At 31.0% G+C, this 12,263-nt stretch overlaps 2 protein-coding genes across 2 annotated transcripts in view; one reads left to right on the top strand and one right to left on the bottom strand.

The window, feature by feature from the left end:
• LOC123302195 (DE-cadherin) overlaps nucleotides 1-3,385 on the bottom strand; it is a 45,544-nt gene extending 42,159 nt beyond the window's left edge. The window contains exon 1 of the mRNA XM_044885031.1: nucleotides 3,305-3,385. The gene's annotated coding sequence lies outside the window, so the exon portion shown is untranslated. The remainder of the gene's footprint in view (nucleotides 1-3,304) is intronic.
• Nucleotides 3,386-8,007: 4,622 nt separating this feature from the next.
• LOC123302211 (protein phosphatase 1H) lies at nucleotides 8,008-11,735 on the top strand. The gene is made up of 3 exons (XM_044885053.1): nucleotides 8,008-8,453; nucleotides 8,914-9,257; nucleotides 9,918-11,735. The coding sequence occupies exons 1-3, from the start codon at nucleotides 8,225-8,227 to the stop codon at nucleotides 10,752-10,754; spliced, it is 1,410 nt and encodes a 469-aa protein (XP_044740988.1). The 5' UTR covers nucleotides 8,008-8,224; the 3' UTR covers nucleotides 10,755-11,735.
• The last annotated feature ends 528 nt before the right edge of the window (nucleotides 11,736-12,263 follow it).

Here is a 12,263-nt window from a genome sequence, read left to right as displayed (position 1 = left end):
CTATTTTATGACCGAGATTGTGACTCTTGGTTATGGTTCTTATTAGTCATTCTATTCAATTTTGTATAACACAGTTACTTAAGGATGTGTAAGATCCAAGGCAATTTTAAATAAAAAACTTAATTTTACTTAATTATGAAGTTGGACTAAGTCTAAATAAGTTCTGAAAATTTTAGGGCGGAGTTGTCTGATTAAAATAAATAAATGACTTCAAAAGTAGGCACATTGGTCTTATGAGAAAACGGTAGATGGATGGTACATATTTCAAAGACTTCTCCAAAACTTATCGGTGGAAATTTAAAACTATTAAAATTAAAGTTAAGTTAGGTTAGGTTATATTGGCTGTCCACGAAGGACACACTTAGGCTTAAGAGCCAATTGTGATACCATATATGTTATTTACCACCTTTCCGCTGATAATTCCATTTAGAAAGCTCCTCAATTTCAGAGGCTCACTCCTTCATGCATATACCATGCACTACACCAGCCCATCACAACTAAGCATACCGTAGACGGAATTGGTTACGCCTTAACCAACTGAGCTAATAGGGCGACAAATTAAAGTAAATACCTAAATAAATTATTGCAAACAAACAAAAAACACAAATGTGGGGACAAAACTTTAAAAAAAATTTTCAATTTAAGAATGATGAAGAATAAAATTTTTCGAATTCTAGAGTAATTTTCAAAATATCGAAAATTGAAAATTTTCTGTAATTATTCAGCTTTCGATATTTCGAATACCAAGGCAGGCAGATATCGAAAGTATTTTTTAGAATTTCTTTTTCGGTTTTCGAGGGTCTTTCATAATACCACTATAGTTGAAGACACCTGAATATTTTCAACTGCCTTATCTTTTACAATTTCAGATAAAATTTTGTATCGAACCCAAGACACTATTGATCTATGTTACTCATTTACGAACTCAAACTCACTTTTTACATTCTGAGCACGCTATTAAAATTTCGGCTTGAAATCTCTCTTCGTTTTTGAAAGGCAGACAGATGGACATCCGGAAATGAACTAATTAGGTGATTTTATTAACACCCATACCAAAATTTTTGTTTAAAAATCCTATTTCAAATATATCAATTTTCCTGTTAAGTAATCCAAAGTAAAATACTTGAGACTGCATCAATTTTGAAATAAGACAGTATTTTTAAGAATTCATTCAAAATTCTCATTTACCTCTTTCATGTTCAAATCTCTAAAGGAAACCACCTTTATCAACATTTAATAAAAAATTCTACGAACAAATTTCTGACAAAAATAAATTTCTAAGGAATTGCTCGATAGTTTTAAAAATCAGTCTCATTGTCTCATAATTATCAATTAATTTGCGGTTTTCCTGCCACAGTATTGCTTAATCATTTTGTTTTAATAATGAATACGAGGTTTTGAGGTTTTTAATGATCTATTTCCAGTTAAATAAACAGGGTGTCCTAGGAGTAAAATACGCCCTTGTTGCATCAAGTAGAAAGTAAAATTCGAAGACGAAAAGTCCTTTACCGTTTTTTGATCTGATACACGGATAATTAGCTATTAATGAAAGTAGACATAGAAGTGTGCTACAATGGCAAAACGTGGGGGGGGGGGGGTATTAAGAAACTGAGATATCTTAAATGTTACGTTGGCGTGTAGGTATGCATACTTATGTATGTGCATCGAATCAAAAAATGGAAGAGGGCTTTTCGTCTTTTAATTTTATGTTCTACCTGATGCTACAAAGACGTGCGTTACTCCTGGACCACCCTGTATATTCATTAAAATATAAATCCGAATGAGATCAAGAAAATTTACATAATTTACGTAACTTAAATTTTTTACAAAACAAGTGAAAACAAATAATTGACTGAGTTAATTGTTGAAATACCATATTTAGACACTTTTAGATAGCTAGACATACATACATGTCACACACACATATCATTCCAGTATAACACGTACTATTTTTTAGATTTAGTAAAAAAATGTTTCAAACAAAAGTTGTTTATTTTTTTTAAAACTTACATTTTAACTTTTATTCTATCTCTAACGGCTTACAAGATGAGTCTTACAGATGGGTCCGTAGGACCCATCTTGTAAACTAAGACCCAATTGACCTATGTAACTCATTTAAGAACTCACTCTCACTTTTTACGTCCTTAATACGCTATAAAAATTTCAGCTTGATATCTTTTTTCGTTTTTAAGTTATGGTGTTTACAGACGGACAGGCAGACAACCGGAAATGGACTAATTAAGTGATTTTATGAGCACCTGTACCATAATTTTGTTTGTAGGATCAATATATTTTTAAGCTTCACAAACTTGGGACTAAACTTAGTATACCTTGATATATTTCATATATACATGATATAAACATGACCTTCAAGAAATCTAAACAGAATCTTTGGACGTTTTTTATCACCCCTAGCTTTGATAGAATCCTTCGTTTCCACGAGTAATCGATTCCGAAATCGCTTTTAATAAAACCTACCTTTGGGAAGCGCCTACAGTGCGGGTATCGAATTTTTCTAATAATATTCCCTGACTTTTCTATAATTCTAGCAAAAATTCACATGAAAATAAAAATTATTCACTTCAATCGAACCCCAAAAAAGATTTTGCGGTGGAAATTGACGCAGAATTAATACATTCGGGAATACTAATAAAAAATCAGGTCTTTTAAATTCAATTCTAGAGGCTCAAAATTTTTTTTATTATTTTCCCTTATCGATATTAAAATTCACTGATTTTTCCAGAATTTCCAGGACGATATGAAAGAAGTAAAGAATCCGGTTGAGACATTTAAGAAATTAATTTTCCAAAAAAAAATATAATTTTCAATAAGGAATATTTTTTCTTATAATCCTGATTCCTTAAAAACAAATTTTCGTTCTTAAAAAGTTAATTTTTGATGAAGATAAATTTGGCAACCACGAATTTTTGCATGCCTTGTCAATTGAACTAATATTTTAGATAAAAATATTGCAAAAAAAAACATGAACAGGTACAAAACTACTCCAGGTTCTACAATATAGGTGCTCACTAATCAATAATACTGATAAGTAAATAAAATTTCAAACTAAAATAAATATTCATAGCAGTTATCACCGACTCACATGATTGGTTCAAGATAGCTTATTTATTTTAGAATAACTGAAAAAATATAAGTAAACCTAAGCGAGAATAAATTGGAAGTCAATGAAATGCGGATGATTCATCACACAAAAATACCTGGCTATCATTTTTCTAAGAAAAATGCATGAATCAAACAAATTGTGATGAAATAATTTTTGGAAAAAGTTTTTGGAAGTGCTTACCTTTATTATTCCCATACAAAGAAGACGTGTTTTCAATAAAAAAATCACAGCTACAAAGTGCAATACAAAATGCACTTATTATATAAATAAAATTCATTTTGAAGAAAATTTTAAATATTTTGGAATAAAATAAATAATACTTTTATTTTCAGGAGTTTATTAATTTTCAGGAATGTTTTTTTTTTTACTTTTAATAAAAAGATTTCATTTTTTTTTTTTATGTAAATTCATAAATCTTTTCACTCTTCAATTTTTTACAATCACAAATTTTAATTAAATAAACACAAATTTTGAACATCGTTAATCACAAACTTAGAGAAAACTTTTCTTTTGTTTCGATTTTCATTTGTTTCTTTTTTTTCACTTAAAAATCACTCACGACCACACCAATATAACTCTTGTGTACAGTCATATTTAACTTTTTAAATTACACTTAAAAAAACTCTCACGAGTACCTGTATGAAGAAAAAAAACTATATGTTAAGTGAAATGTTTAATTGAAAACTTTCAAGTTAATACTGGATGGTAATGTGATGAAAACTGAAGAAAAGTTTTGTGGATACAGACGCCGAATTTGTTGAACACAAAAAAAAAATTGTTATGAGAACAACGGACTGAAGTTTACTGCAATTAAATAACACATATACATATATAAAGTGTATACACATGGATGGTACACAGTACACTCCACTCCCTGAAGTCCTACCTTAGTGACGGACAACGGGTAACCAATAACCATAGACTTATATACACTAACACTACACAGATATCAAACTATTATCTATAGAGTTTTATACCTACCTAGATTTCTTGTCATCTATTGTGTAATTACTTTTTTGTACATAGATATTCAAAATGATTGATTTCAGCGTAGTAGATTCATATATTCGCAGGATACAACTGGAAAACTTCTTGAATTTATTTGAAATCCTTAATAATCAAGAATGGTATGGTATGGTATGGTATGGTATGGAGGTTAGCGGGCCATGCTCGAGCATCGCTCCTGGAAGCAATGGTTCAGAGCACCTAGCCAAGTAGACCCTTGTACTCCATCCCCGCTATACTTTTCAGTGGCTATTATAACCAACTGGTGTACTGAAACCCAGGATTTGCCTAGCGTCGAGTTTCCTAATTTCTTCTGGTTCGACTATGGCCGGACCAAACCATTTCCTTCGCTGCTGTATGAGCACCGGGCAGTAACAGAGAAAGTGGATCTTTGCTTCTGAATTTTCTCCGCATCTGTCACACGCGGGAGATTGTCTTTTTAAAATCTGATGTTGGAACTTGTTCAGGTTATCATACCCTGTAATAATCAAGAAACTTCATTAAATTTCCACTTTAGCGACCTTCCTTAAAAAAGCACCTAGAAGCTGGCCAAAAACTACAAAAATCATCCTAAATAAGTACACCAAAATGACTCATCTCTGAGCTCGTGACTAAAAATCATCTAGTCAATGTGATTTTCAGATTCTTATGAGCTCAAGGTTGTCCGAAAATGTATACGGAAAAGGTATACATTTAAAACAATCTTATCAATCAGGAAATCTATTGAATTTTGTGTTTCATGAGCTCAGGGGTAGAGAACGACTGAATGGTAATTGTTTCCCTCATCAGAGCTGGATTGATCATGTCGGGTCCATTTTCATCCGTTGGAAGATCATCAGTTCTTTTCAAATAGATGAAGGGATATAAGTAAAATGAGATGCAGATGTTTTAATTTTAACTTCATACTTATTAAATGTAATAAAAAACAATAAATTAATTTTGTCTTGCCACGTAGCGTAACGCATCCATCTTATTAGTTCTACTACTCGATACTAGATGGTTCTGTTCTGTAAGTATAAAGTATTTCATCAAACTAACAGCATGTGTCGAAAAAAAGCAATAATAACTTTTTATCACTAAGGATCCGAATTTTCCAATAAAATTTTCTCTCTAAACACGTGGGTCCTTCCAGGATCCCTAAGCAGTTGCCTACTCTGCGTAATGGTATATCTGGCCTTAGGTCAGATTTTATGAGGTAGAAAAATTACTTTATACTTTTTGTGATTAAGTTTTTCTTACTCAAACTCTATCTAGACCTATATTATAATCCTAAATGCTCATCGATGACCATTTTCAGTTTGATTACAGACTCATTGTGCAAATTTTGGATTCATAAAACGATTTTTTCAATTTTATTAAAATATTGGAAATTTTAGAAAGTTTCGGTAAATTTGGAATTTAGTTATCTTTTCGTTGTCGGATCTGGGGAAAAATTAATAGTTTTTCTTTAATTGGCGGATATGCCGTATTTTCCTATTCTGTTTTGGCATTAATAAATAAATTTTCACTGATTTAAAATTTTTTTAAATCACAGGTAGAAGTTCAGGGCTAAAAACATAGAGACTCGTGCTATCTCGAAGGTAAATTAGACAAAAAAAAATATCGAAGTCGTGTTCACTTAACGGTTTGTTGAATATTTTTTGAAATATTCTCAAAATTTTGTAGAGACTTTTCTAAATAAATACGGATTTAAAAATTTTTCATCAAGTCAAAATTTATTTTAAATATTGAAAAAATTAATTGTAGAAGAATGCAAATCAGCACTGAGAGAATCTGCGCAATTTTCTTTTAAAAATTTAATATGAAAAATAGCAAAAAATCAACATAATTTTAATCTTTATATTTTTGTCGGTTTAAGTAATGATAATCAACAATTTAAAATGACTCGGTACTTGATTTTGAATTTGAACTGTTCTAACTGATGAGTGCTGTTATTTTTCTGTTAGTTCATAGTTGGTTCAATGGCATTCACTTAAGTTAAAGTATCGTAGCCATATTTATTTACTAATTTGAATTCACTGAACTGTATTAGATAATGCAACTTCCTTAAATAATACTTTTAAATAGAATTATTTGAAGACAATTTCCAATAAAGTTTTAAGAAAATGTACTCCTAATACTTCATTTATTGTTAACAGATTTTAGTATATGAAAATTCCGACTAAACATTTCAATATTTTCTATTTTCACCGTTTAAGTATATTCTTGTATAAAGAATTAAATCTAGCGTTCAAAGGATTCAAACTAAATAATTAACTCATTTCAAAATATTTGGTTTAAACAGTGGAATAGCAAATTAATTACTAAAATATTTATTTATTTATATCCTTTTATAAACATTATTCAAGATTTGTTTTGATTAAATTTTAAATGTTTAATCATACATTATTTAAATGTAACGATTAGTAATATTTAAACGATTAAATAACATACGATTTCCTATCCGCATTATTCAATACTGATAAACATTTCGTTTCCTATCGGCAATTTAAACAGCAATATGAATAATTAAAACTATTTAATAATTTAATAAATTTTAAATATTCCCTCTTTCGCAAACATAAATAAATAATAAAACCATAGACCTTATCTTATGTGATATAAGATGTAGCATTAAACATAGTTAAATACAGTCCTGTTATAATTATTCTAGTTAGATTATGATTAAGCTCCGTTATTTTTTATTGAAACGGAAAAAAGGTTTTAATTACCAATAATACTTGGAAACAAATCAAATTTGGAATTAAAGAAATCGAAATAATGTTATATTTTGTATGTTTGAAACAGTTTGACAATTTACAAAAAATTCAAATTAATGCGTGCATTAACTTTGCTGCTTTATTAACGAGCGTTCGAGAGGCGTCATACCTAGCCATTTAAATAGATTTCATGTTTAAGTAGAAAAAGTTAGTTTTACAATTTAAAATATCCAATTTTGATATTACTTTTGTTAATTGTTTTACAATAAAAAAAAATTAAATTTTCACATTTTTTTTACCTGTGACAACCAGCGGTGGTTGTGATGGTTTCAGTATTGAACTTCTAATCTATAAGGGTTAGGGTATAATCGCCTTGGCCAGGTCGTTCAATTTCAACAGTTCGCAACATAAAATGCGAAAATTTATTTTTATTTTAAAATTAGACCTATTTTACCATTAATTTACCTGAAAATAGGCGTGGATCTAAAGTTAAATTTTGCGGAATCCCAGACACTAGAATCCGAATTTACTGGTGAAAAGCCAAGTCTTTTTTTGTCTATATATGAAGTATATCAGAGTATATTAAGTTTAATCCCAAGTTTGTAACGCTTAGAAATATTGATGCTACAAACCAAATTTTGATATAGGGATTCATAAAGTTAACCTAATTAGTCCATTTCCGTTTGTCTGTCCGTTAACACGATAACTCAAAAACGAAAAGAGATATTGAGCTGAGTCTTTTTTATATCGTGCTCCGGACCCAAAAAGTGAGTTTGAGCTCGTAAATTGGCAACATACATATGCAGAGAGCCCGGTTGTGACATCGTTGTAGCATAAACTATAATCAGTCTATGAATGTTATAATACAAATATATTTGACTCTATGGTTTTGATTACGTCCTCTAATCACTACCATAGACATAAAAACACTACAAACCTCACTAACTAGTAACTGGAGAATCAGTCATGTATGCAGTGAAGTTACGTGATGCAGTCTAATATACACAAATAGGTATATTTTTGTAAAAGATATACCTTGTAGGCATTAGATATATGTCATATGCGTGTTATTGCTACAGTTTTTTTTTTTACGAAGTTACGTTCAAATGTCATTTTTAACAAGTGTTTTGATCTTTTGTATTTATGACGTACAAAAATAAATCATAAAAAAAAATACACATCTTAGAGAAAACAATTACGAAAACATTAAAATAGAAAAATGTATACCTAATTACATAAAAGTGATAAGCGATTAGAAAATTTATTTACACTTGTGATTACAAAGTATCACAATATTGTTTATGAAGAATGGATTATTGAATCGAAAATCCATCGACGCTGATGTGGGAAAAAAGTGATTAATGTGCAAAATAAATTTTTTGAATAATTAAAAAATATGTTTTCACGATTTCGTAATGTTATTTACAATGCGGTCGGTGGTATTGATGCACCACCGAATCAAGGAAATACGAAAGTATTTGAGGAGCGACAAGAACCGAAATTTTTATATTCACGTCCACATTTTTTGGGTTTAAATACTAGTGAAGAGATTAAAGCGTCAGCGGATCATCGTATGCGTCCGATTATTGTACCAAGAGATTCGAATGTTTTACCATGGAATACAGGTAAATAATTTGAAGTGACAGTGATTTTCAGTTATTAATAACTATAAAATATAATGGTCTCCGAAATATATCTTTTAGTTGTATTTTCAGGCGATATCACGTAAAACATATCACCAAGCAAATATTTTTATTTTAAGGGTTCGCCGGTCTAATTTATTTGACGATTGGCTCAGTAGTTTCCGAGATATCGGCTGAAATGGCTTTAAAATTAGCGATAACTTAAAAACCACTCGCCCTATTATAAAACGAATTCGATTTTTGCATTTTTTGGGTCAAAGTCACTTTATAAACCGTTTTCTCAAATTTGGAAAAAAAATCTCGTAAGTCTGTAAAAAGAACAAATTTCTCGGATCGATTTCAGACAGCTTCTTTGAAAATATTTATCTAGTAAACAAATGAACGAAATTTTCAAACAAAAAATAGTTTTGAATTTGTTTTGATAATATTTCAATTTTTCTAGGATATGCTGAATGTGTGAATGCGGGAAAATCTGTATGGAATGAAGATCAAGCTGTAAATATGGTCCAGTTATTAAGTCGTATTAAAGAATCACCCAGTACTAGTAATCCAAGCGAAAAAGAACAATCACGTGTTTTTAATATCCCTTACGTTTATTTTGGGATTTTCGATGGACATGCGGGAGTTGGTGCTGCCCTATCGGCTGCTAATCAACTACATCATATTATACATGAAAAATTAGTTGATATTTTAGATGAATTATTACCAGATGCGACATTTACTTCGAATAATATTACCAGGGATTCATTGATTATTGGTGCATTAGAAACAGCATTTGCTGAAATGGTAATCAATATTTTCTTTATTTATACAGTTAAGGTAGTACGAGCATCAAGGAAATTTTAGATTTAGGGTTGAAATTATTTGTACCTTATTTTCAACTTTGAGGATGAATTTTCTTATAACATCATGAATGTAGACGATATTCGTGGCTAAAAACAGGCTAGAGCAAGCGTTCATCCAACATTTTCTTCAGATTTTTGTCTATACATTGTTTTAATGTCCGATCAACCTTAACATTTACTCAATTCACAAAAAAATTTCAATCCGCTCTACTTTTTTAACACCCCAAGTTGTGATATTTGGAGTCTAAATAGGTCAGCCCAATTGATCAATTGGTCAGCATAATCGAAGGTGGAGGGTCGAAAGAAGGTCTAGCTTAATTCTATTACGTAGCAGCAAGCAACGTCCACATCTTCTCCCCTGGATTTGCTCCCAGGATTGATGGGACAAAGGTTTTAAACCCAAATATTCTACACCCTGTAGGTTCCTGAGGGTATAAATGACATGTATGATGGTTACATTCCCATCCCCATCCCCAAGCTATGAAGGTGGTAGTTCATTCAAAAGTGTCCTCTTAAGAGTCCCACTATCATTTTAAATTGTGCTATAGTGAGTTTCAAAGGTTTTATTGTATATTTTATAATTTTAAATTATTCATTTCAGGATCAATTAATTGAAGGAGATCGTGAAAAATATCTAGCACCAGGAGGTTGTACCGCTCTTGTATTATTAATGTTATTAGGAAAATTGTATGTAGCAAATGCTGGCGATTCACGTGGAGTTTGTTGTATGAGTTCATCAAATTTAGTGATACCACTATCAAATGATTTCACCCCCGAATCCGAACGTACACGAATTCGACAACTCGCCGCACATCAACCACATCTAATGGGTAATGAATTTACAGCACGTGAATTCACTAAACGGCATACTCGACAAGACTTGGGTAAACGAGTTTTGTATCGTGATCCATTTATGCAAGGTTGGTCATTCCGTACACTGACTTTGGATGATTTAAAAATGCCTGTGGTGTCCGGGGAAGGTAAACGTAGTCGTGTAATGGGAACAATTGGTGTGACCCGTGGATTCGGTGACCATGACCTAAAAGCAATGAACACTAAAATATTACTCAAACCATTCCTGTCATGCCACCCAGAAGTAATAATCGTCAATTTAGAAGAGTATGACATGACCGTTGACGATGTTGTCATACTTGGTACAGATGGATTATGGGACGTAACCAGCAATCAACAGGCATACGATGTTGTCAATAATAGTTTTAAACAATTTACAATTGAAAAACATCGTTATATGTCAGCCGCACAAGCTTTGGTAGCCCATGCGCGTGGTAAAATGACAAATGAATGTGCATGGAAACAGTCAGATCAGAAGGCAGCAACAATTGATGATATTTCTGTGTTTGTGATACCAATTTTACCATATCATATGGAACATTTAACTTGGATTGAAACATTTAAACCATCCACGTCCGATAGATAGAGAATTTATTTTATTATTTTTTATATTAATTATTGATTAATTATTATTATTGACTAATTAGACCGAGAGTGAGTTATGTCAAGTGTGCCACTACATAAATTTAGCTACCTAAAATCATGTTCTCCTAGGGGCCGTAGTCAGGCTGCTGCTAATCAGAGCAGACCCAGGAAAAGTCAGAGTAGAAATGTGTGAGAGAGATAAAGCGTTTGTGTGGCCAGTTTATCCTTCTCTATGTCTATGCTACAGACTTACGCAAAAGAGACAATTTTTGGCTACACGATCGCTTCTTCTTTTTCTAGAGATTGATCAATTTCTTGAGGATATTGCAACATAATATTTGTAAAAGAATAAATCCTATGATATATAGTCAGAAATACACAATTGCAACAAAAATGGCAGCCATACAAAGATCTATCTAATATATTTAATAACCATCTACGGACCTTTACAAGAATATAGCAGTAAATATGAGTGGTTTGAAAGGTCAAAGCTTGTCGAAGGATTATTACTTAAAACTTCACCTTCTGCTAGAAGATATTTAGTTTTGTTTGAGAGAATAACAACTCCTAGTTAAATCATTTTTAAACCCCAGTGATATAAAGTGATTTGAGGTATATTTTTAGTACAGTCTGAGATTTAACTTTTCGAGCAATTTTGGTTGGCTACTTGGCTTCCAATAATGTTAGGTTGTTGGCATAGACCTCTTAGACACTGATTTTCAGCTTTCCTTTGATAAATTAAGTTTGACATCCGATTTGTTGTATGTTCTGTCATTTTGCTAAAACCAAAGCAAGTTATCTCCTATCGAAACCAATGTACCTCTTGTTTCCTAAAGGGCACTCCGTTAAACCGTAAAAATAGTTCATAAATCTAAATAAGAGCACATTTGATGTCATTGTCTCTCAGTCTATAACTATTCCATTGAACATTGTCTATTTTTCATAGTCTTTTTTTTATATTTGCTCAACAATTTTCAGTTGAAGTTTTTTTGTTTTTGTTCTTTGTTTAGTTTTGTATTGAAAAAATTTGATTCTGGAATTAATTCATTTTAATTCAACTCATTAAAATAATTCATTCTTTTTATTCTTGGCTTGTATAATTCATTCCACGATGGGTATAAGTTGATTTTTTTGGAGCATTTTTTTTTTTTATAAAAAGTTGATTCATTTAATTGCATTTATTATTAGAGTGCTTTATTTTGATTTTTTTTTGTACTTATTAGATTAAGATCTTGCTGAGGCAAGCAAAAGACTGGTTAAGACTGTAATGATGAATTCATACCAGAGCGACACGCGATTAGCTAGAAAACTTTCCAATACATTAATAAATGAGTTCATTGGAAAAAAAATATATGGATAATCGCGTACCGCTTGTCGCTCATTGCTGTAATGTGAATTCAACGTAAGAGCACAATTTAACGAATTTTCAATTCTGAAAAATGAATGTAATTTATTTCATTGAATCGAATTTCATTTTATATGGATGGGTTTTCTGTCAGTTTGAATGTTC

Source organism: Chrysoperla carnea, chromosome X (genome assembly GCF_905475395.1).
Source record: "Chrysoperla carnea chromosome X, inChrCarn1.1, whole genome shotgun sequence".
NCBI lineage: Eukaryota > Metazoa > Arthropoda > Insecta > Neuroptera > Chrysopidae > Chrysoperla > Chrysoperla carnea.
Note: the sequence above shows the minus strand (reverse complement) of the source record. Positions and strands in the feature narration are given on the sequence as shown.